Source organism: Palaemon carinicauda, chromosome 28 (assembly GCF_036898095.1).
Source record: "Palaemon carinicauda isolate YSFRI2023 chromosome 28, ASM3689809v2, whole genome shotgun sequence".
NCBI classification, from domain to species: Eukaryota; Metazoa; Arthropoda; class Malacostraca; order Decapoda; family Palaemonidae; genus Palaemon; species Palaemon carinicauda.
Window position 1 is genome coordinate 41597238 of NC_090752.1, and position 27535 is coordinate 41624772.

The 27535-nt window shown below is 37.1% G+C and overlaps 2 protein-coding genes across 4 annotated transcripts in view; one reads left to right on the top strand and one right to left on the bottom strand.

Annotated features, from left to right (window-relative positions):
- The first annotated feature begins 2098 nt into the window (after window positions 1–2098).
- LOC137621523 (endothelin-converting enzyme homolog) overlaps window positions 2099–27535 on the top strand; it is a 127009-nt gene continuing 101572 nt past the window's right edge. For all 3 annotated transcript variants that reach the window (XM_068351880.1, XM_068351881.1, XM_068351882.1), the window contains exons 1-2: window positions 2099–2241; window positions 13177–13476. In XM_068351880.1, coding sequence (XP_068207981.1) covers window positions 13351–13476 — 126 coding nt within the window. In that variant the 5' untranslated portion in view covers window positions 2099–2241; window positions 13177–13350. The remainder of the gene's footprint in view (window positions 2242–13176; window positions 13477–27535) is intronic.
- Window positions 8748–27535, bottom strand: part of GPHR (golgi pH regulator) — a 401532-nt gene continuing 382744 nt past the window's right edge. The window contains exon 12 of the mRNA XM_068351883.1: window positions 8748–9323. The gene's annotated coding sequence lies outside the window, so the exon portion shown is untranslated. The remainder of the gene's footprint in view (window positions 9324–27535) is intronic.

A 27535-nucleotide genomic window follows, 5' to 3' on the forward strand; every position in this document is an offset into this window, starting at 1 on the left:
AGAAAGACAACAAATAAGGGGTATGGAGGAACCTCTAGAGATAGTCAGTGAATATATGTACTTAGGACAGACAGCAAGTGTTTCCCCAGGACACAACACCAAAATTAAAAGAAGGATAGGATAAGCATGGGATGGAGAGTTTTTGGTAAACAAAAAGAGATTATGACAAAAAGAGATTATGAAATTTTAAATGCCACTTTCTCTAAAAAGTAATGTATTTAATCAGATGGTTCTACCAGGATTAAAAATGCATCAGAAACTTGGAGCTAATTACAACTAAAGGAGCTAAGGAAAGAATAATGATGGTATGACGAGCCGAGAGAAAGTTGTGACTCAAAGGCGGAATGAAAGCAACTGAGTAACTTTATTACAGAACATCCGTTTTTATATAGCCTACATAAACTCCATGCAAAAAAGGCATGAAAGACAACAGGAAATTTCATGTTCAACCGACAACGCACCGATTAACAGTTAACAGTGAGAAAAACAGACATGTTATTTCAGGTCCTTATCAGTGCGAGGGGAGAATTAAGATACAAGCATAATATATACACAAAATGAAATGTCGTTATTATGTACGATCGTGTGACACACGGTTGGTACATGGCTACCCCCGCTAAAAATGTCAAACTGTACATGTTAAATAGGGCGCCCTGATCTGGAGTGGTAGTAGCAAAACTGTGGCCGATGGGCGGCAGTGAGTGGCTGTAGAAGTCGTTGGTTGGGGCGCGAGCAAGTGGTGGATTATGGGTGGCTTTGTTGCCGCTCCGGCTCGTCACGGGGTAGGCGTGTGTGTCCTACGGCATTCATACGCGTGCGTGTCCTACGGCATTCATAGACGTGTCCTACGGCATTCATAGGCGTGTGTGTCCTAAAGCATTCACGTCAGCTTTGGTTGACGTTGAATAGGTGTCCTCTTCGTCAGGAGTGTAGGCGTTGATGGAGGTCTTGTAGGTCATGAAGTGGCTGTCCATAAGGGCGTCGGCTTTGGTCATCAAGTCTTTTATGGGTAAACTATCGGCATCGGGTATGGCAGCGCGTACAGGTTCCGGTAAACGGCTTACCCAAAGGGCACGAAGTAGGTTCACCTCACGAGGAGAGCCGTCTGCAATAGGTTGCAGGCGAGTGATACTGGTCATTTCCCCGAGGGTGAGCAGCAAAAGGTATGCTTTGAGGGCATCATAGTAACGGTGAGGGGGGGGGGAAGGTGGGAGGAGCGAGTCACTCCAGGGTCACCAATGTGACGAGCCGAGAGAAGGTTGTGACTCAAAGGCGGAATGAAAGCAACTGAGTAACTTTATTACAGAACAACCGTTTTTATATACATAAACTCCATGCAAAAAAGGCATAAAAGACAACAGGAAATTTCCTGTTCAACCGACACCGCACCGGTTAACAGTTAACGGTAAGAAAAACAGACTGCGAAGATACAAGCATAATATATACACAAAATGAAATGTCGTTACTACGTACGATCGTGTGACACTCGGTTGGTACAATGGAAATAACACAGACAGAAAAGAGCAACATGGATACGAGAGCAAACTAAAGTCGAATATATTCTAACATGTAAGAAAAAGAAATGGACATTTAATGAGAGTGACAGATAATAGATGGAAATTAAGAATAACAGACTGAGTCCCTAGAGAGAGAGAGAGAGAGAGAGAGAGAGAGAGAGAGAGAGAGAGAGAGAGAGAGAGAGAGAGAGGGAGTTTAGTAAAGGTCAAATATCATCCTATATTGGTAAAGAATTTTTTTTTTAAGAGAGAGTTTAGTAAAGGTCAAATATCATCCTATATTGATAAAGAATTTTTTTTTTTTTTTTATTTTAGGATAAGCCGTGATATCTAATAAAACTCACTGAACAAACCTCAAAGGGGAAATAATTGTCAGAATTCTGTAAGCACAGAGTGAGAGAGAGAGAGAGAGAGAGAGAGAGAGAGAGAGAGAGAGAGAGAGAGAGAGAGAGAGAGATCGCTATATTAAAAGAATCATATTATAACATGAAAAAGATGACTAAACCATATTACTACTGGATATTGTTACCGTTTTCGACCAATGCGCCACTGTGAGTGTGGAGGATGCCTGATATCGTTTTCTATTTCAAGTACAGTATTGCATCACACAGCAACAGCCGACGACCCGCCTTCTGGGATGCCACTCAAGTGCCGGAGGCGACCCCGAATCTATCCAGATTTCGCTTGGAGTTTCTCTACACTCAGACGACGGCACTCAATTCAGGTAAGCATGAAGAAGGGGATTTTTTGTGTACATTTTATTGTCTACCGATAAGCATCCATCTCATTTCTTATTGTTAGTGCATAAAAATTCTTCTCCCTCAAAAAAGAAAAAAAATTTCCTTTCATCGTCAAGAACAAAATAATGCATATCATATCCTTTTGTTTTTCACATTATTGTTAGCGCCTGAAAAATTCTCCCTTAATAATATAATCTTTAATTTTACTATAAATAAAATCATGCTACTTTTCCCATTTCTCCAAATTACATTTTTATTGTCACCAACGAGTAATGTCTTAATCAAGAAAATATACCCTTAATTTTGTTTTGAAATGGTTATGTAAGTTGCATAAAACATCAGATTTCTACAATATATATATATATATATATATATATATATATATATATATATATATATATATATATATATATATATATATAAATAAGGCAAGAGAAAACTTTCTCCGAAATTCCCATATTACGGTATTTTCCGTTTTTGACCCACCTTCACTATGGGAAATCCCTTTTAGCAGTTTAACACTTCAAACCATATATTACATCACATATTTTAATGTGATACAAAAATATTGAATTTTAGTTTGTGCACTGCAAGACTTGGCACCGCTTCAACGGAAAATCATAAACACAGTGCTCGTAGAATTTATAAAAAAAGAAAAAAAATACTTAGCCCAAGAACACTATCAACCATACGATAAAGGTTCAGTAAAAATAAAAGACCATACACACACACACACACACACACACACACACACGAATACATGGAAAAACGAAAACACGCTTATATATATATATATATATATATATATATATATATATATATATATATATATATATATATATATATATATATATATATATATATATACCGTATTTCCCGTGTGATAAGACGCTACAAGTGGTAAGACGCACCCTTAAATTAGCTAGGCAGTTTAAAAAAAAATGAGGATTTTAAAAACTTCTTAGTAGAAATCCATGGCCAACGACTCTAGCGTGATTATTGTCTGACACAGTAACTTTTCTTAATTCGGGTTTATTATGAAATGTTCAAGTTAATATTTATTAACTATATGCCGATTATCCCAATTCTATTAGATATTCTTATAAGAAACAACTAAAGCAGTCGTAGGTTTCCACCAAAACTACACGTTTACTCAGAGTGCTTGGCGTTTCAAGTGTTGTTTACATAATGAAAGCAGTGCTGCCAAAGGATCTTTATAAAATTTTGGTAGAGATGTAAATTTCTAGTAATAGTTGTAAAATCCTTCATATACCCTATAAATTTTCACACAAAATGTCGTTATTGATTATAGAAATCTATAATTTCTTTTAGGTGGAATACTTTCGCTACTGTTTATGTGATTCAGGGTCTAGTTATTTTTCTATGCTAACTTGGTAATACTGCACTCAACTAACAAGTTTTTTTTCCAAGGACGTATTCAGCAACGGTCTATTTGTATTATTTCGGAACTCAGGCAACAAAGTCATTATCAATATATTGCTTTATTACAAAATATCAACAAAATATGAGAAAATAGATATATACTGAATAAACAACTAATATGTCATAGCGTCGTCTGCTACGAGACCATCAAGTAGTTGTTATATTTACTTGTGGAAGGGGGTTAGCTAGTCATCAACTGATTACCAAAATAAACAAATAATTTACTACTGTACTTTGTTAAATGAGGGGCAATATAAAAATGAATGAATTTATATTATATGAATGATAATTGGTGGTTTATATTCTCTCTCGTGAGTTTGAGTGCTTGTATGTCAATAGTTTGCTGTTTGAGGTATGTCAAACTCCCCTATACAACTTTTTCTTAGTGTTAAGACGCAGGGTGATTTTGGGGGGCATTTTTCGTGAAAAAAGGTGCGTCTTATCAAACAGAAAATACGGGTATATATATATATATACACACACACACACACACACACACATATATATATATATATATATATATATATATATATATATATATATATATATTTTATATATATATATATATATATATATATATATATATATATATATATAATTTACACACACATATATATATACATATATATATATATATATATATATATATATATATATATATATATATAAATATATTTATATATATATATATATATATATATATATTCATATATATATATATATATATATATATATATATATATATATATATATATATAAATATATATATATTTATATATATATGTATGTATATATATATATATATATATATATATATATATATAAATATATATATATATATATATAAATATATATATATATATATATATAAATATATATATATATATATATATATATATATATATATATATATATATAATCTATATATATATATATATATATATATATATATATATATATATTATCATTATTACTTGTTAAGCTACAACTCTATATGGAAAAGCAAGATGCTATAAACCCAAGGGCTCCAACAGGGAAAAGACAGCACAGCGAGGAAAGGAAATAAGGAAACAAATAAACTACAATAGAAGTAATGAGCAATATAAAACATTTTAAGAACAGTAACATTATAATAGATCTTTCATATATAAACTATAAAAACTTCAAAACAGACAAGAGGAAGAGAGACAAGATAGAATAGTGCCCAAGTGTACCCTCATGCAAGAGAACTCTACCCAAAGACAGTGAAAGACTATGGAACAGAGGCTATGTCACTACCCTAGACTAAAGAACAATGGTTTGATTTTGGAGTGTCTTTCTCCTAGAATAGCTGCTTACCATATATGCAATAAAAACCACAGTAAAAATGAAAATACGTGAATCATGGCCAGTTTCAAATTTTACACATGATATATATATATATATATATATATATATATATATATATATATATATATATATATATATATATATACACAGTGATACCTCTGGATACGAAAGTTTCTGCTTACGAAAAATTCAGGATGCGAAAAGTGATTCGAAGATTTTTATGCCCCAGGATACGGATAAAATTTCAGGATACGAAAACCTTACGAGATCCCAACTCTTCGCCAAGAGTAATTTTAAAAAGCGCGCGCCGCCTGACTTTGAACTTGGGTAGACTCACTTACAGCCTCCCGCTCACCCATTGGTTATCTCCCTACTCAGACGCTAGCTGACGCCATAAGATCCTGCTTTCCTATTGGTCGGCAACTATCCCAGCTTGCCTACGCACGGGCGTTCATCTCTCTCTCTCTCTCTTTTCGTTCCGACCGCGGTATTGTTGACAGACATTGTGTGCTTTCGCTTGTTTGACTTAGTGTTAATATACAGTACATTCGTACGCCACGTGTTATCGTTAATAAACATTCGTTACTGTGCACTGTACTGTATTAGTGTTTACTATACATAGACTGTATATAACGTTACGTAGTGTATTATATTACGTATTACTGTAGCCATGGGTCCCAAGAATGTTGCCGAAGGAAAGAAGAAGACAATGCTCTCGATGGAGACGAAACTTGAAATCGTTAAAAAGTACGAGTCTGGCATGCGTTTAAGTGCGATCGCCAAGGAGTATGGCCGGAATCCATCTACGATAGGCACCATCCTGAAGCAGAAGGCGGCCATAAAAGCAGCGACACCTTCTAAGGGCGTCACTATTTTCTCCAACAAGAGAAACCACGTGCATGACGAGATGGAGAGGCTGCTTTTTGTGTGGATCAAGGAAAAAGAGATCTCAAGAGACACCATCACTTAGACTACAATTTGCCAGAAGGCCTCCGCCATTTTCGGTGATCTCGTGCGTGCTCAGGCCGAAAAAGGAGCAGGAGAAGGAACATCCCAGCAGGAACCCCCAGAGTTCAAGGCTTCTCATGGGTGGTTCGAGAAGTTCAAGAAAAGGACTGGCATCCATTCAGTGGTACGGCATGGGGAGGCAGCCAGCTAGGACACGAAGGCCACCGAAGCCTTTGTTAAAACGTTCGACGAGTTGACTCTGCAGGAAGGCTACAGTTCGCAGCAAGTTTTCAATTGCGACGAAACTGGGCTTTTCTGGAAGAAAATTCCTCGTCGGACGTTCATCACGGCGGAGGAGAAGAGGCTACCCGGACATAAGCCTATGAAGGACAGGCTTACCCTTGCTTTTTTACAAACGCCAGTGGGGACTGCAAGATAAAGCCCCTGCTGGTGTACCATTCAGAAAATCCCCGAGCCTTCAAAGCCCACAAAGTCATTAAGGAGAACCTTCCCGTGATGTGGAAGGCGAATGCAAAAGCCTGGGTAACGAGGTAACTGTTCATTGATTGGGTAAATGTCTGCTTCGGTCCGACTGTCCGAAAATATTTAGAAGAAAAGCGCCTTCCTATGAAATGTCTGCTGGTGTTGGACAATGCTCCAGCTCACCCTGTTTCCAAGTCACAGAGAGTACAAACCTCACTCTGCGTGAATTTTGGAAAGATCACTTCAACATCGTGATATGCCTCAAACTCATCGATCTCGCTTGGCAGGAAGTTTCGAGGCGTACCCTAAACTCGTCTTGGAGGAAGCTGCGGCCTGATGCTGTCTCTGCACGAGACTTCGAGGGGTTCGGGAAGCCTGGAGGCGAAGCCGAGATCGTTGACGATCCTGAACCAATTCAGCAGTCTGAGGTGGCTGACATCGTACATCTTGGTATGTCCATGGGGCTGGAAGTTAGCGCGGAAGATATAGATGAACTTATCGAGGAGCACCACGAGGAGTTGACGACGGACGACTTGAAGGAGTTGGAGACGATGCAAGTGAGTGATGTTCAAGAGCAGTTCTCTAGCGGTGATGAGGAGGATGTTGCACCTTTGAAAACGGCAGACATCAAAGAAATTCTTGCATGTTTCCATAAAATGGCAGACTACGTCGAAAAGGAACATCCAGAAAAAGTTTATACCAACCGTGCGCTTCAACACTGCAATGACGTTTGCCTAACGCATTTTAGAAATGTGTTAAAAAGTAGGCAGAAACAAGCTTCAATGGATAGTTTCTTATTAAAGAGGCCAGCGGTATTAGTAGGCCAAGACGAAGGTGAAAAGTGAAGAAAAGAAACAGAAAAGAGGAAGGGATGAAGAATTAGAAGGTGAAAGTAAAGAAAAGAAACAGAAAAAAGAAAGTGATGAAGAAGTAGAAGGTGAAAGTGAAGAAAAGAAACAGAAAAAAGAAAGTGATGAAGTAGAAGAGATTTAGAAAATAAGAAAAACGTAAAGTTATAAAAAAGCAAAAAAAAAAAAAAAATTCAATTTTAAGTTTTATGTTACCGTTAAGTGTTAAAGTAATTTTTTCTTTCATTTTATAGTTTTCCATATGTAATATTAAGTGTTAATTATTTCTGCCATTTTTTTATTTCGTAAAGTTTAAGTGTTAATGTGTTAAGTGTGTAAATTACTGTACGTAGTCTGTCACTTGTTACGTTTTATGCCTTATGCCATCCTCCTCTGCCGCGACTTCGCTATCTGACATCGTCTCAATCAAAAGGTAAGTTTCAACTTTTTTGTTACACTAATTAACTGTAACCTTTTTTTCAGAGTGTACAGGTATCAATCCTTAATTTAGGTGTACGTACAGGTAACAATACACCTTCACTGATCTAAATGCTTTACGTACATACAGTACCGTAACTTCTATACAGTAGTAAAGAAAACGGACAGTTTTCTTTGGGCTTGGGGGGATAACTTGGCTATAACTACATTATTGAATAATCTCATAGTGGTTTCTGGAATGGATTAGGCTGTTTTTAACGGTTGTGTTAATTATTGAATGATAGAAATGGCTGCATTGCATGTTTATTACTACAGTTTAGCGTGTTTATGAAAAAAAAGGTGAATTTTTATACGGCTTGGATCGGATTAGGCTATTTACATGTAAAACGCGACTCAGGATACGAAAATATCAGGATACGAAACCGCATCCTGAACGGATTAATTTCGTATCCTGAGGCATCAATGTATATATATATACATATATATATATATATATATATATATATATATATATATATATATATATACATATATATATATATATATATATATATATATATATATATATATATATATATATACATATATATATATATATATATATATATATATATATATATATATATATATATATGTATATATATATACATATATATATGTATATATATATATATATATATATATATATATATATATATATATATATATATATATATATATATATATCGTAGCCAAAAAATTCGGTCCGGGAAATTATTAGTAAACTGTTCATGAAATTTAACTGATCAGAATCAATATGAAACAAAATCGAGGATAGATTTTACCGATAATAAAAAAAAAAGTCAAAATATATAACAGCAAAAAATATATTTATCATATTCTACATTATCAAACATATCACTCGAGAAATTAGGAAAACTGGGTCAGAGAAAATTCGGTCCTGAAAAATATTGATCCCAGAAAATATTGACATAACTGCTTAGGATAAATAAAATATAAAATTGAAGAAGAATTTTATTGATAAAAATACAAAAATCACATGTATTAACCAACAAAAAAATATATTTATCAAAATATACTAAACAAGAAATTAAGGGGAATTCATATTCATACCATAAAAATATATATTTCATTTTTTCAAACAAATTACCCACAATAATTAAGTGAGTTAGTCTTATAACATTCAGACCCTAAAAATTATACCGAAGAAATGAATGACTGAGCAATTGCCTTTGGGAAAATTGATTTATCGTGATCATCAAGGTTTCCTTGATTCGCTTATCTATTTCTTTTTCTGTGGATTATCTCCTTTTTGTGCATGAATCATTTTGGTCTGTGTTATGGATTATCATTTTCGGAGAGCATCAATAATCTTCCGGATGTTTTGTTGCTTTGTTGTTTGTGACGTGCGCACTGCTGAGTGAAACCCCGCAAGAGGTTTGTTTATCCTCGGAGGCAATTATCTGGGTGCAAGGGCTCTTATCGTCTGTCACGTCCTCCTCTCTCTGGCCCAATGGATGTCAGCTCAACATAGCTTATTATAAAGTGCATTGGAATTTGTGCGTCCTCGCAGAGACCTTGTGAAATATAAAACACGAAGTAGATCGGTAGATGAAACATATTTCGGACGTACACTAAATGCTTGAATCCTTCTACATATCACAAAATAAAAATCTATAAAATCTTATCACGCTCAATCTCACACCTAATTTGAAATAAAACTAATCACTCTCAAGTTTGAAGATTGTCATGATGGGACAATGTTATATAGATCAACCACACGCACGAGCACACACACATACACACACACACACACACACACACACACACACACATATATATATATATATATATATATATATATATATATATATATATATATATATATATATATATATATATATATATATATATATAGGGTCCCCAAAACCCAAATCCCTAAGCATAAAAGAACATTAAGGTTGCAGACACTACTGTAAGGTATCAGGTCCAAATAGCATATAAGCAGATTGCAAGTCGAGACGTTTCCAATAGTGTACCTAAATGTGTATTTGTATACATGCCATAAATTGATTCTCTTTCTCCTTGAAAACTTGTACCCTTTATAGAAAACAAATGAAACTCCATACATCCTCATTCTCGTTCTCACCTTATCATAGACCTTTATTGGGTCCATCTATGCCATATACTGTATATCCTTTTGCCATTTTCTCTCACATTTCTTTTACAAAAGTTTAGGACAAACACTTCCTCCAAACACCCTTTTCTCTGCATAAACGTTCAATACTATCCCATAATCAATTCTTCTGTCATCTGGCTGACTAGGTAAGTAATGGTATGATTTTATCAGCCCTTACGGATTGCGTTCTTTATTTCCTTGCCAATAACTTCCACAAACTTTCACAAACATTCACTAATCCCTTCAGTCTTGCTACAATCTACTAACTAAGCATCTTAGGTATGGTAAAGGTAATCGTTTGTTTCCTAATTTGCAGTTTTGCTTTCGCAAAGGCCTTGGAACATGTGATGCCCCTTTTACAATCTCCAATACTGTATAGAAATACCTAGAGTAGTCAGGAATTTTGCTTGACTGGCCTTGATTTTGGTGCTGCCTTTGACCGTGTTATTTATGATCCTCTTGTTTTCAAACTTCAATAGATGTGAGTAAGTGGGTCTTCTCTTAGTGTCATTATTGTACTTTCAAGTAACATATTGCAAAGAGTAGTTGTTCATAGGCACCACAGGGAATATAAATATGTAAACTCTGGTGGTCATCAGGATAGTGTTCTCTGGCCCATTACTTTTAATACTGTATACACATGATATGCGGTTTGGCCTCATGTACAACCTTGTTGCATATGCAGGTGATGCTACTCTGCAACAATTCCATATCCTGAATGTGGACCTGTAACTGCTGAATCCCTTAATGGTGATCTAGCTAAAATGAGTGTTAGGTACAAGCTATGGTGCATTAAGTTGAACCCTAACAGTACTAAAAGTACAATTGTAAGTAGATTAAGGGCAGTGGCTCCTCAACATCCAGAGTTTTGCAATGGTAAAGTCTCTTTAACTATATACAATAACTATAGAATTCTATGCGTTATTCTAGATAGCATATTTTCATTTAAGAAATGTATCTGGTCTGTTTCTTTTTCAATTGAAAAAAAAAAATTGAATATAGAGAATCTCTAAAATATTTGGTGGTCAATCTATCCTGAGAATTTTTCTTAACTGTTTCAGTCTACCATGATTTCAATATTGTTCTGTTTGCTCTTCATCTGCTGACTCTCGTTTTAATTTGTTGGATAAAAATTGTGGTCTATATAATTCCTTGATATTACTCTCTGGCACCGTAGTTTAGTTAGTTCTTTATGCATATTGCATAACATTTCCATAATTCTGACCATCCTCTGCATTCAGATCTTCCAGGACTGTACCATCCTATACGTAATTCAAGAAGTTTTATTCTAGCTTTAACCATTGTGTGGAATGATTTTCTAGCCTGGTAGTTGAATCGGTGGAACTTTTAAAGTTCAAACTTATATTATTATTACTTGCTAAGCTACAACCGTAGTTGGGAAAGCAGGAGGCTATAAGCCCAGGGGCTCCAACAGGGAAAATATCCCAGTGAGGAAAGGAAACATGGAAAAATAAAATATTATTAGAAGATTAACAACATTAAAATAAAGATCTATAGAAACTATAAAAACTTTAACAAAACAAGAGGAAGAGATATAAGATAGGACAGTGTGCCCGAGTGTATCCTGTCTTGGGCTAGAGCCCAAGACAGTAGAATACAATGGTACAGAGAGAGAACAATGGTTTGATTTTGGACTGTCCTTCTAAAAGAGTTGCTTACCAAAGCTAAAGAGTCTTTTCTACCCTTACCAAGAGGAAAGTGGCCGCTGCACAATTACAGTGCAGTAACCTTTTGGGTGGAGAAGAATTGTTTGGTAATCTCAGTGTTGTCAGGTGTATGAGGACAGAGGAGAATATATAAAGAAAAGATCAGACTATTCGGTGTGTGTGTGTAGGCAAAGGGAAAATAAACCGTAACCACAGAGGAATCCTATGTATTACTGTCTGGCCAGTCAAAGGACCCCATAACACTTTAGCGGTAGTATCTCAACGGGTTGCTGGTGTCTTGGCCAACCTAGTACCTATACAGCAAATTTTGTTGAACATAATAATACGTGTCTTTTCATAGTTTGTACTTGACTGATCTATATCAGTCTCGTTACTGATCATAATATATGATCAGGTGTTTTCTATAATTTCTCATAATAATCAATTCGTCATTTCTTAACTTTCTTTCCTCACTGGACTGCTTTCCCTGTTGGAGCCCTTGGTCTTATAGCATCCTGCTTCTCCAACTGGGGTTGTAGCTTTGCTAGTAATAGCATATTACTAGGCACAGTCGTCTTTTAATCAAAGATACACTTGCTTATTAACTTTCCCTTCCTTCATTCAACTCGGGGGAGTAAATTTTCTCTTCAATTCCTTGCATGAAAAGATTTGGGCCTAATTAAGATTGGATTTGTATACGGGCACTATTACTGGGGCTTGGGAGGCCATTCAGATCCCCGCAGTTGAGGCCTAAATCAAAAGTCGAAAGGTTGGATATATAGATGGAAGTATAGCACAAAGCTGAAAAGTGGGTGTATCTATGGACTAAAAGGTGTTAATTTACGCTCATGTAACAAGGATTTTTACTGTGAGAGAGAGAGAGAGAGAGAGAGAGAGAGAGAGAGAGAGAGAGAGAGAGAGAGAGAGAGAGAGAGAGAGAGAGGGGGGGGGGAGAGTTTGTTATTTAGTTAGTTTATTATTGTTTAGACAAGACTAGAAGTCCTAAACGCCTGCTGAAATTTTCCTTTATGAGTGTTCTTATACTTCACCCCTGACTATCTTATTCCATCTTTTTCGTATATAAGGGTAGTGTCATTTGGTTTCACCCTGCAACTATGTGACACAAGGCGATCTTTTGTGTTCTTTCGATAACATTTTGACATCCTCTCCCCAAAGATAATGCATTAATGTTGACAGTTATTTATTAATAAAGATGGGTTGTTTTCCTTATCGTTTGAATCGAGAATATTTATAACACTAATAAAACAACATCTGCTACTGACATTGCAATTGTTATTGGTAACATTCATAACCTCTAAATGTTTTGTATTACAAATAATTTACAAAATATTTGAAATTTCTTTAAGTAATTGTTTTACTACATACATACAACCCCAAAGACATTTAAATGAAACAATATGCATAAAAAAAATCACCAAACTAGTTTTTCACATTCATTAACCAACTTGGATTGATACAGTCTTTATTTCTTCATCCAAGTATTCTTGTTAGAACTACACCTCAAGAATGGTGTAATTCTATTCGTGAATTCGTAATCTTACTCTTCTTTCTTTTTTGTTTCAGAACAAAATCTGATGTACTGCGTCATTTTAGCAAATAGTGAAGAATGAGCCAAACGTCTCGTAGAACGTAAACGGGAGTATTAGCTGAAGCGAAAGGCAAGAAGTGGAAGAGGAAGGCCGTCCGGAAAGGTTCTGTCAGCTTGAAGGGGAAAGGAGGGAAATTAGGAAGGAAATCATGACAGGGGTAACTAAAAAGACCTCCTGTGCACTGACAACTGTGGCCATCTCCTTCATCATTGTGATCGTCATCTTGTGCCTGGTACCTGACCCTTGTAAAAATGACCCGCGTCCAGAATGTAAGGTGAGACAAACTGTCATCTTTGATGTATGGTAATTCTATAGTATATTGAATTCTAAAAAAAAAAAAAAAAAAAATCATCGGCCATTTTAGGCCTCCTTACTGCTATGGTGGGTGGTACCTCATTTTATTCATTAGTCACTATACTCTACAAAAAATATAGTTGAAATTTCCTTTTCACATGATAAAGTTCGCCAATATTATGTGATCGAGAATACTGTATTTAAAATAGTAATAACTCTCTATAATTTTGCCAAAAGAGAGACAAATTGATTTTGAATCTGAAGTATTTAATTCTCTCGAATTCAGGATTTGCACTTAGAACAGGAATCAACCCATATCCTCCATGAAAGCTGATTGGTAATTATGTAACCTAACACTTGGAAGTCTTATAATTCTATCATTAACACTCATGATTATATACGGTGTATATATATATATATATATATATATATATATATATATATATATATATATATATATACACACACACAAACATATCCCTTATATAACAGAGCAAGTGTCTAGAGATGTATTAATTCAATTACAACTTGTGACAGCGAGTAAAATGGTATGGGTATTGAAAGATTGATTGACTGATTTATGAAATTTATGGGCCAAACGCCAGAGCCGCAAGGCCATTCAGCGCTTATATATCTTTTAGAATGGAATATAAGTATATAGATAGAAGTAAAACATAATGAAATTAGATCTATGCAAAAGGTTAAAATTCAAAATCACAATAAAACCATAGATCTATAAATCATAAAAATACCAATTTCTTTTAAAAACTGAACAACCTGCTCCACTGGAGCAGTCTCACCTAAAATTTCCCCAAGGGACAAATTGATTAAATGATTTTTCCTACGTCAACATCTAAAACCAGTCCAGGACACTAAAATATGTTCAACGGTTATATCCACTTGGCAAGCAGGGCAGCGAAGAGCCAGCCTATCCGCCCCACTTGCCATCAGATACCTATGAGTATAATGTGTGTGGCCTATACGCAAACGTGTTAAAACAATGCTAGATCTTCTGTCCACCTGTAAATGCGACCACGGTTGGACAGTGGGCCTAATTGACTTTAATTTAAAATTATTATTTAAATTAGACCAGTGGGCCTGCTACTGGTCTCTACAATAAAACCTAATACTACTTTTAAAATCTGATACTGGGACACCCATGCTGGAAATGTGATTTAGCCTAGTAACGTCGGCTCGCTCATTTCCTACAATTCCAAGATGAGACGGAACCCAGCAAAACTTAATCGTAAAATGCTTTCTATTCACTAAAATATACAACCAATCTTGTATCTCTTGCACCAAATGATGGCAAGAGACTAAACTTCTTAATGCTAATAAAACACTCAATGAGTCGGTAAAAATGGTAAAAATTGCATTAGAAAAATTATTATAGAATATTAATTTCAAAGTAGTCAAAACTGCTAACAGTTTTGCCGTAAAAATAGAAGAACTTGACAGAAGCCTTTTTCTAATTATATTTTCAGTTGTCACTAATGAGCAACGCACACCATCAGAACTCTTGGAACCATCTGTATAAATGTGATAATCATCATCATGGTCGGTAGCTCATCTGAACTGTTCTTTTTACTATCCATAACCGGACAAATCTCTATCTTAGGCCTATTCCAAGGAGGATATTTTGAAGGCGTAATTTCAGCCACTGTAGGGAAAAGTAATCCCACGTCAATAGCCGAGGCTTCTAGTCTTACTTCTAGTCGTTTGGGCAACCTAGTCCTAGTTGGTGCTCTATCCACGGGTTGCTTTACGAATTCAAAATTTGGGTTGAGTTTCGAGATAAGAACACGAGACATATACCTCAAAGCCAACTCTTCCCGACGAATAAAAAAAAAAAAGGGGGGGGGGAATCCCTGAATCCACGTATAAACTATCTACAGGTGATGTCCTATATGCACCTGTGCAAATTCTTAAAGCCATGTTATGAACCACATCAAGTTTTTCTAAAATGTTTTTGCATGCAGATCCATATATCTAACATCCATAATCTATTTTACTTAGGCACAATGCCTGGTATATCCTCAACAGACATGTTCTATCAGCTCCCCAGTTGAAAGCAGACACAACTTTAAGGATGTTAAGTCTAAGTCTAATGTTCTATACCACCTCATTAATATGTTGATTGATTGATTTAAGGTTTTCAGGCATCCTGACATATAGGGTCATTGACGCCGATAACATTTAGTTTATATATACAAAAAATTAAAGAATATTCAATTAAAACCATAAAAGTTAATAAGTCATTATAAAAGTTAGATAGTTTTCAAAAGACCCGCTTCTGAAACAGATCTAAAAATGCCACTTGCATAATAGGACACATCATGTCCAAGAATCTTGGCAAGGATGAACCTGCCACCCTCACCTCGAGCCTCAAACAAATATCTATTCCGCAAGTTATAATTAGGGCATTCGGTCAATAGATGCCTCACTGTTAGAAGTACCAAACAGTCGTCACAATACGGTTGGTGTTAGCCCTTCAGCAGAAACTCGTGTGTTAACCAAGTGTGACCAATACGGAGATGACAAAGAGAAGTCTCCCATTTTCGGGGCATCATGTTATACCTCCAAGGAGATATGACATTTGTTATTTCTCTCATTTTATTGCCATCTAGACTATCCCAGTGCTGTTGCCATTTATTACAAACCAATTTCTTGATGTTAGGTAGATGATCATTACACGGAATAGGATACCTTCTTGGCAGCAACTCGGATGCAGCATTCTTTGCCAGTGAATCTGCCTTCTCATTCCCAGACACACCTACATGTGCTGGAACCCAACAAAATCGAACCATTATACCTCTGCGTCCAATAATAAAGAGCCATTCTAAAATGTTTATAACTAGAGGGTTATTAGGATTAAAAACTTCTAAAGCTTGAAGGACACTCCTTGCATCACTAAAAATTGTAAAATTACCCTCCTTCTCCAATGCTATTTTCTCAATAGCGGTTAATATGCCATAAAGTTCTGCAGTAAATATGGAAGCTGGTAGAGGAAGTGCACCTCTACAATTAAAATCATTACTATGTACTCAAAATCCAACGCCAGCATCAGATTTGGTGCCATCAGTATATATAAAAGTCGATCCTCTATGTTCTTCAACATGTTCCATAAAAAGAAACCTGGCTTCTAGGTCAGTCATATTCCTCTTAACTCCAATAAAGTATTTACAAAAAAATATCTCTGGGAATTTCCATGGTGGTGTTGATGATACCTTGAATGGAAGTACCTTACTTCTAATTATATCCAGACTGTTTAATAATCGTTTCACCCAAAAGCCATAAGGTTCAGGAGATTTTGATTGCAACTCAAAGTATGATGTGTGTCTCACAAGGCTTGCAGTCTGAAAGGCTAAAGAGTTGGGGAGTCATTGCAATCTAAACCTATACCGAACAATGGAAGACATTCGGTAAAGGTCTAGAGGTAACTCTCAAGCATCAACAAGGAGACTTGGGATAGGTGAGGTTCTAAATGCTCCCGTGGACAATCTAATACAAGCATGATGTATTGAATCTAATATTTTTAACTGGCTTGGGGTGATTGAAGAGTATATTTCACATCCATTACTAATTTTGGAAAAAATCAAGGCCTTGTATAATTCTAAAATAGTATTGCGGTCTGCCCCCCCCTGATGTATGGGACAATACTTTTAAAATATTCAGAGCTTCAACACATTTAACTTTTAGCGCTTTTAGGTGAGAAACCCATGTAAGTCTACAATCAAATATCAAACCTAAAAATTTGGTTTCCGATACACATGAGATCCGTTCATCTTTAATGTATATATCCGGGTCTGGATGTGCTCCCCGGATACGACAGAAATGTACAATAGTAGTTTTACTTGTCGAGAACTTAAATCCATTCATATCGGTCCACTGGATAATTTTGCCAATTGAGAGCTGTAGTTTTCTCTCAACCATTGCCATTCTGGCTCCAGCAAATGATAGGGAGAGATCATCCACAAATAATGTTGAGAGAACATCCTGGGGAATTGCTGAGGATATCCCATTAATTTCTAGTGCAAAAAGGGTTACACTAAGCCCACTAACCTGAGGAACTCCTTCTTCCTGGCACTTTCTGATAGAGCATACCCAACTCTCACTTGAAAAACTCTATGTGAAATAAATGCCTGAATAAATAGTGGCAACTCTCCTCTCAATCCGATTTCATGAATGGTTTTAAGTATACCATATCTCCATGTGGTATCATATGCCTTTTCAAGGTAAAAAAATACTGTAACATGGTGCTGTTTGGAAGCAAAGGCTTCACAAATAGAAGACTCAAGTCGTATCAACACATCAGTCGTTGAGTGCATTTTTCTTAATCCACATTGAATCAGCGATAAAATACCTTTCTTTTCAAGGTACCACATCAGCCTTGTATTGACCATCTTCTCCATGATTTTACATAAACAAGATGTCAATGCAATAGGACGATAGTTTGCCGCTAAAAACTTGTCTTTACCGGGTTTTAAAAAGGCTAAAATAATGGCTAGTTCCCAAACACTTGAGTAACTATGATCATGCCATATTCTATCAATAATGCTTAAAATAAATAGCTTTGTATTAAAATGTACGTGTTTAATCATTGCCTATGGAATTCCATCAGGTCAAGGGGCTGTATCATTGTAATGAGCAAGTGCAGAATCAAATTCTCTTTCAGCGAAAGGAGAATTATACGACTCTTCCCTTCTCGTTGCAAAATTTAAAATTTTCTTTTCTTCAACGCTCCTATACTGGTGACCAGGGGCTCCTACACACTTGCTGGATACATTTGAAAAATGATTAGCCAGGGCATTGCTAACATCATTTCCTTCAGTTACATACTGACCATTCACTTTCAACACTGGTGGACGGTTGGGGGTGAATTTGCCACCTATCTTTTTTACTTTCCTCCAAACAGCAGATGGTGGTGTTCTACTGTTAATGGAGGAAACAAAAGACATCCATGACTGGCGCCTTGCTTCTTTCATGGCACGACGGAACTGTGCTCTACATTTCTTGTACATAATTAAATTCTCATCAGTTCTGCATCTACGCAATCGTGTTAGAGATCTTCTTGTGGCTCTGTGGAGGGCAGTTAGTTCTGAAGACCACCACAGGACTGGTCGTCGTTTGAATAACCCTGTTGTTTTGGAAATTGAATTGACTCCTGCTGTATAGAGAGTTCCATTCTGTAAGTCTATGGCATCATCAATATTTTCAACCTGTTCTGCATCGCCCTCAATTTCGTTTAGCTCACAAAATTTTTCCCAGTCCGCCTTGTCTAGATTCCATCGTGGCGATCTCTGTAAAGGTGGACCATTGTTGGTGTTTATAATGATTGGTGCATGATCACTAGTATGCCAATCATCTAATGTCCTCCAATCGAAGTCGAGAAGGCAATCAGAGCTTACGATTGATAGGTCAATACATGACAAGGTACCTGTCTGGACTTGAAAGTGTGTGGGCTCTCCTGTAATAAGGAGTCCCACATCTTCATTTTCCACAATTGATGATATGATATTTCCCCTCGTGTTTGCTAAAACATCACCCCACAAAGGATGTCTACAATTCAAATCTCCAAGTAAAAGAAAAGGTTGAGGGAGTTGTTGAATCACTTCCACTAAGTTATCATACAAAATGTTATCATTTGGAGGCAAGTACAGAGAAAAAATTGTATATTTTCTCCCTATGTCAATCTGTACAACTACTGCCTGCAGAGGTGTACGAATAGACAGAGAAACTTGGGGAACATCTCGACGAACGTATATGAGACTTCCGCCATGGCTCCCCACTTGGTGATCATATGGTGTCCTATAACTAATATATTCGCGAGGACAAGGGGTATTAGCATCAAGTTTGCTCTCCTGTAGACTTACAATTATGGGGGAATGCTCGTAAACTAAGAGCTTAAGTTCTTCATATTTGGCCCTTAAACCCTGACAATTCCATTGCAAAATGGAGGAAAAAACTATGGTTTATATTTTGGAAGAGCTTTTAGATGAAGTCTTCCCATTAGCAATTTTTAATCTAATGCTATTTCCCGGTGGTTTTATTAGAGAGGGTCTTGATAAATATGTTTTTTTTTTGTTTGTGCTTTTCTTGTTGTCCTTCTGATCCAATTGTTGAGGGGGGATGGTGGACCTCAACTTGAATTTCTGATTTATTCAAATTGTCTTCTGGGTGATCAGAAACATCAACAGACAAAACATCATATTTATTTGATGTCATAACTCTAACATTTCTTATGGAAGGGGGTGAGAGAGATGGAGGTCTCTCTGTTTTCCTATTTATAGGTGGTGAGGATCTACCAGGTTCTTGCACCTTCCCTACCACAGGTGCACCTGGTAACTTTGTTTCGGGTGGAACCTCCATCAAATCAGGCAAGAACATGGCCTGAGAGAGGTTAATACTATTGCTGGTAATGGGGGATAAAGTTTGTATAGACGTGGGCAGTGTCGCAGTTTTAATACACAGTGGCAAAGCCTTGGAAGGCAATATGCTTACTTGTCACGTAAAACTTTACTATCATTAAATGATGTATTTCTTTTCTTGGAATTACTGGCAGCACTATGTGGGTTCGATGTCTCCTGTGGTATATTTTCTCTTGATTTCAGTGCATTTGCATAGCTGTTTGGTTTTTTCAGTAGTCTTTTGGCATGTCCTACACTTATGTGTTCTACACTGGATTTGTTGAGGGCTGCTTCTTCAAACTGATAAATCTCGCAGCTCCTGTCAGTGGATTTATGGTTTGAATTGCAATTCAAACAGCTGGGCTCAAGTGTACACTCTGCATCAAAGCACAGGCATCATTCCACCAAGGAACTACAGGACGTTGAGGTCTACCTGATGTTTGAGGTATGGAGAGCATGGCCCCACACAACAATATGCTCACTAAATACTCGTATGCTTGTATTGAACTCTGGAATTCATTTTTCTTTCGATAAATTTCAGTGGATTTATTAAATAATCCCCAGTCAGCTTCCCCCACCTTCCATTTGGGTAAACATGGAGATGGTATATTTTTTACATACTTCAAGTGAATGGGCCAATGATCACTGCCATGATCATTTTGGTCGACTGTCCATTGGTAATCTAACCTCAAAGATGAAGAGCAAATAGTGAGGTCTATGGCTGAATCAGAAATGTGGTAAACATCATGTATTGTAAGGGATTCATTAAGTGATGTCATGTCAATCAGTTGTTCTACTATCAAACACCATCGATCACACCGTAGTTCTCCCCATCGGGTGTGTTTGGCATTAAAGTCCCCCCTCAATATGAAGGGTTGAGGAAGTTGGTTTATTAAGAACTGCAAGTCATTTAATTCTAGCTGACGAGGATTACCATGTGCATCCTGAAGTCAATTTTCTAATGTTGGATCAAGGTAAAGTGAACAAATAAGTGATCCATTTGTCAGTAAACATCTGAATTGCACAAGCCTGCAATATAGAATTCAGGTGAACAACTCTGTGATTAAGAGACTTGCGAATTATCATGCCAGTGCCTCCCTGAGCATGAGCACCTATTAGGGTTGGAGACCTATAAAATGAAAAATTATAATATAAACAGATCTCCCAATTTAGTCTCCTGTATACAGATTGCAAATATATTATGTTCTTTAAACAAAACTCGAACTTGCTCTCTATTTGAATTAAATCCCCGGATGTTCCATTGCATGAGAGACATTATTTGGATTTCTTAAACAATTTTTTTCTTTGTTCTAATTTGGGAATCTGAGATCTAGAGAGAGAGATGGCTTGCCAGCCATACTTTCAATACTTACTGATCTAGATAGTGCAAACAATTTTCTTGATGCTAGGCCTTCAGTTGCCCTTTCAGTTTTATTTCTAGTACTTCTATCCTGATCCCGAGAACGTGAAGGTGAAGGGGGAGGGAGGGGCCTCTTTTGTCTAACAGATTGTGCCTCCATTTCCTCACCGTCATTGGATCGATCAACTGTTAAGACCAGTAACGGTACAATTTGGTATGAAGTTCTCAAAATCTGGCATTAAGAACTCATCAAGATCTTTAATCGATTCGGTCTCAGATGTAGGGGCTATGAGAGCTTCACTAGAAGAGGGTTTGTGAGCCCCACTGGAGGGGGCAGAAGAAGCCCCACCTGAGGAGGCAGAAGAAACCCCACCTGAGGGGGCAGAAGAAACCCCATCAGAGGGGGCAGAAGCCCCACCAGAAGGGGCAGAAGACGCCCCACTAGAAGGGGCAGGAGGAACCCCACCAGAGGGGGCAGGAGGAACCCCACCAGATGGGGGCGATCGAGCCCCACCAGAGTGGGGCGATTGAGTCCCACCAGTGGGGGGAGGAGAAGCCCCACCAGAGTGGGGTGATCGAGCCCCACCAGTGAGGGGAGGAGGAGCCCCACCAGAGTGGGGCGATCGAGCCCCACCAGTGAGGGGAGGAGGAGCCCCACCAGAGTGGGGCGATCGAGCCCCACCAGTGGGGGGAGGAGGAGCCCCACCAGAGTGGGGTGATCGAGCCCCACCAGTGTGGGGGGAGGAGGAGCCCCACCAGAAGGGGCCAGAGGAGTCTCACCAGAGGGTGCCAAGGGATCCCCACCAAGGGGGGCCAGAGGAGCCACAACAAGGGAGCCACGAGGAGCCCGACTAGAGAAGTCAACAGAACTCTTCACTGCTTCTGTATAAGATTTTGTCATTAATACCTTCTTTGCCTGTCCAACACTGATGGATTATGTAATACATTTCAGCAATGCCTCTTACTCTTTCTTCAAGACAGGCATTCTTTACCACTGGCCCGATGGTCACCCTTGCAATTCACACACACTATAGGTGTTGAACAGTCCCCATGCTCAGGTTGGGCACACGATCCACAGTCTTATTCCTAGTGCAAATACGGGAGGCGTGCCCAAAACCAAAACAATTAAAACACTGAATCACTTTAAGTCTATATAGACGAACTCTAACAATTTCACTGTCAAAAGCAATGTCTGGAGGAAAATAAGAATTCACAAAATTTAAAATAATCATTGATGAATGGGGCACTTTTAATACCTTCCAAATCACATCTGGACAAGTTTCTAAAATCTTGCTCTCATCCAGCTCATACTTATCCTTATTAAAGATAACCTCTTTTACATAGCTGAAGTTGTAGTGAGGTTTTATTTGTTTTATTATTCCACCAGGATCAAGCCAAGATTGAGAAGCATTACTGCTTGTCCGTCTGTTTTGGTATTCACCAGAAAACTGTTACGTCCAAAATGAGATATCTCTGGTCTGTTTACGTTACCAATTTTTTGGTTTACTAACCTCTTCACCTTGAAGAGGTTGCCTCTCTCGCTTTGTGTGGTAATAATTAACCACTTAGCTGGATTTGGTGATCTTGATATTTTAGTTATTTTAGGATCTTCAGGTTCATTATGAGGTCTATAGACATCTAGATACCTTGGTACCTCTGCCCTTGAAAGCTTAACATTCATAGTAACTGAATTAAATTCCTTGTATGCTCTAAGGGCTTCTGTCACTTTATCAAAGATAATCCAGTTTTCAAAGAATTTATAATCATTGCCAAGTCTATTCCTGATTTCTTTTATTAGTCCAAATTTTGAAAACTCCTTGTAAATATCATAAAAACTCCAGTCCAAAGGCACTGGCTTAAATAACAGGATTACTGTTTTTATAAGTTCCGCATATGGCTCCATAGTAACAATGGAGCTCTTAGAATTATTTATTGCTAAAATCAGAGAGGAAGCGGATTGGTCGTCAACGGGTTTTGGTGGGGTCGCCATAATGATGAGAAGACTCGTTTCATCTGGATATTCCCTCCCGCCCACCAAGGAGCCACACTTAGAGGACGGTGTCATCCCTCAAATTAGGGCCGCCCTAGGGTCAATATCCAGATATACACCCCGCCCTCAGCACTTAAGGCGTTATGATGGCCGTCAACATCAGACCCAACACTTAGGGAAAGGTTTGACATAGAACTTTCTCCTCGCTCGGGCACGTCGGGTACTCGAGTTCTTTTGAGATGGCATGCCATCCATCCCACCAGCGCCAAATCCAAAGAAGCAGCCAAACCATAATCAAACACAAGCCAAAGTCACCATCAAGCTCATGCCCAGGAGTTGGAGATGGGAGAGAAAATGAAATAAACAAAAGGAAAAGAGAGAGCGCTGACCAATTTAGTTGGATCAACAGCTTGGCCCCAAGGACCAGTGGGAAAGCAATTCCCACCAAACATCGGAGCCCAGCTGCTGATCCCTAAGCCCCCATCCTCATCAAGGCTTCAGCATCCGGGGGGGGGGGGGGGGGGATTGAAAGAATGGGAATAAACTTGGGCATGCTCCATTACTAATGTAGGAGAAACAATATAGCTTTAAATAAACATTATATCCAAGAGTAAACGTATGAGATTACCAAACAATTCTTCTTCACACAAAGGTTAACTACTGCACTGTAATTGTTCAGTGGCTACTTTCCTCTCGATAAGGGTAGAAGAGACTCTTTAGCTATGGTAGCAATTTTAGCTCTTCTAGGAGAAGGGAACTCCAAAATCAAACCATTATTCTTTAGTCTTAGGTAGGGCCATAGCCTCTGTACCATGGCTTTCCAAAGTCTTGAGTTAGAGTTCTCTTGCTTGAGGATACACTCAGGCACACTATTATCTCTTTCATAGTTTATATATAAAAGATCTAATTTAATGTTGCTACAGTTCTTAAAATATTTCATCTTGATTGTTTATTGCTTTGATTATAGTTTATTTAATTCCTTGTTTCCTTTTCTCATTGGGCTACTTTTCCTGTTGGAGCCCTTGGGCTTATAGCATATTGCTTTTCCAACTAAGGTTATGGTTAGCTCGTAATAATAATAATAATAATAATAATAATAATAATAATAATAATAATAATAATAATAAGAAGAAGAAGAAGAAGAAGAAGAAGAAGAAGAAGAAAAAAAAAGAAGAAGAAGCATGTAGACTCTGGAGGAAATTGTTAAAAATGAGGTTCGATTGCTGGAAATACTTTCCAAAAAACATACATAATTATACTTGGATAAAAATCTAATGGTGAGAATATTTTGATGGGTTATACGTTTGTTAGCATAGAGTAGATGAAAGAGCAGTTTTATAGATGCAATGGCGAGAAAAGGAAGGGCTGTAGATATATGTGACATGATTTGATTGAAACCGAGATCAAGTTCGTCAAAAGTTGGTTTTAAATGTATGTAAAACCAATGGGCTAGATAAAAAGAGCATAAGAGGAGACCGTGGATGAATTGCGGGGTTAGAGTTAAAGAAATGAAGGAATCAGGAGCATATGAGGAGTTTTTAAAATTACTTGATGGATTCAAGGGGTCAGCGAGGGAGTGTTTGTGGGTATAAGATTGCATGAAAGGGGGAAGGAATATAACAAAGGGTGTGATCAGAAGATGAAGGGTTCAATGAAGAAAAACAGGAGATATTTCAAATACAATTACATGTCAAATGAAGAGTGTAGGTGCAGGAGTATAAAAGGATGGACAAGGGAGTCAAAAATAAAATGCGAGAGAAAAAGATGCCCAAAAACTAAAACAGATGGGTCCAGGTGAATAAGAGTTTTTTATATTGAGTAATGCATGTAGTAAGAAAAAGTCTAATGTAGAAATAGATGTCATATTAAGTGATCAAAGTGGAGAAATGCTTTCAGAAGTGATTACAACCCTGGGTCGAAGGTATGAATACCTTGGAGATTTTGTTCAGTGTGGAAAATAGAAGAAAGACAGAGGTGAGTGATGCAAAACACGAAAGACTCAGTTATATTACGGCAGAAAATGCTTTCTGAAGTGACAATATGTTGATATAAGTTAAGGCAATTAAAAATTTGAAAAAAAAAGTAGAGATAATGGGTTGAAAGGATTAAAAGTGAAATGCTGAATTATGGTGGTGATAGCAGGGACTGAGTGGCTGACTTGGGTTTGTAAGATATGTCTATTTGAGGGAAAGTTCCTAAATGACTGGGTGAAAGGGATAATTGTTTAATTGTATGGAGGTAAAAAGATAATAAAGGCAAATGCAACAATTATATGTGCATATCAATACTTATACAAGGGATGGTATAAGGTAGGATTTTGATTTAGAAAGTAAGATGGGAGACAAAGGAACGATTGGGGAAGAACACATGGGTTTAAGCAAGGAAGAGAGTATGGGTCACTGAGGGATCAGGTGACTGCTGTTAAATAGCTTTTTGAGAAATTTCAAAGTAAATTGATTAAGTTGTATGCGGCATTTATGGACCTGGATAAAGCTTGTAGGAGAATTGATATATACAATGAGGATGGTGTTGACATTACATGTTATAAATGAGATTTTGAGATGGAAGTATAGCCTGTGTTAGAGCAGGTAAACAGGAGAGCGTCTACGTTGGTACGTGTGTGGCAATGATATGTTTTGCCTCCATAAATGTTCCAAATCTTTATGAATGGTGCGACACAAGAGGACAGTGAAAGGAAGTGTAGCCTTTGTAGGTGTAAAGTTTTGAGATAATAAAATTACTTGTGGTTGGGAAGAAATATGTCTGATGTTTACAGAGGATACTGCACTGATTAAGGACAGAAAAGAGAAACTGCAAAAGCTGGAGAAAACTTAGAGTAAATGTAAGAGTAGGCTAATAGAGTAAATTGACATGAGAGAATGCAGTAATAATTGTTAATATAGACGGTGGAACAGTAGATGGGGTTTATTTTTTTTATGTATCTGGGAGTAATATAATACATAATGTAAGTATGAAAGAAGAGACGAATCACAGAATAGATGTAAGAAAGACTGCCGGATGTTTAAAAATATTGGTACAGATTTTATTTGTCAGTGGAAGTCAAAGTGGAAAAGTATGAAAGAACTGGATGTATGAATTGGGGCATGGATGCTAAATGTAAAATAATTTAATGAACCATTACTAGTCCACAGCAGAATAAAGGCCTTAGACATATCCTTCCACTTGCATCTGTTTACGGTATTTCTAAGCAGGTCTACGTCCGCAACCTTTCATACTTGGTAATTCCATCCTCTTCTCTTCCTTCCTCTACTTCTTTTTACAATCTCTAGGGACCCATTCCGTTATTCTTAATGTCCATATATTGTCTCTCATTCTCATTTTATATCCTGCCCATGTATATTTCTTTTCCTTACATGTTAGAATATCCTCTACTTTAGTTTGCTCTCGTATCCGTGTTGCTCTCTTTTTGTCTCAGTGTTATTCACATCATTATTCTTTCCACAGCTCGTTGAATTGTAACTAGCTTATGTTCCAAGACTTTAGTAAGACTCCAAGTTTCTGATGCATAAGTTAATACTGGTAGAACCATTTTATCAAATACATTTCTTTTTAGAGTGACATTTTACTTTTCATAATCTCATTTTGTTTACTAAATGCTCTCCATCCCCTGTTTAGCACTTTCAATTTGGGTCTCGTATCCCGGGGACAGCGTCTGTCCTAACTACGCATATTCATTAACAATCTCTTGTCTCTCTGCATTTTCAGTTATCATTATCTTATTTTTACTCATATTCATTTCCAGTCCTACATTTCTACTTTCGCTTTTCAAATCTTCTATCATCTTTTGTAAATCTTCCCATGACTCACTAATCACAACTATGTCATCTACGAATCTCAAGTTGTTGAGGTATTCCTCATTAATATTAATTCATACATTTTCCCAATCTAATTTCCTCAAAACTTCTTCTCGGGATACTGTGAATAATTTAGGAGAGATGAGGTCTCCCTGTCTAAGTCTTTTCTCAGTCAAGATTTTCTCACTATCATTATGTAGATCTAAGATGGCTGTACTTCCTGTATAGATATCTTCCAGTGTTCTACCATAAGATTCTTCTATTCCTTGCTATTGAAAGGCTTTCATTACTGCTGATGTTTTGACAGAATCAAAAGCTTTGTCGTAGTCTATAAATACCGTACAAAGTGGTTTGTGATACTCTGTTGATTTTTTCATTAGCTGGTTAATTACATGGATATAGTTAGTTGTCGAATACCCACTTCTAAAGCCTGCCTGCTCTCTTGGTTGTTTAAAGTTTAGCTGTCA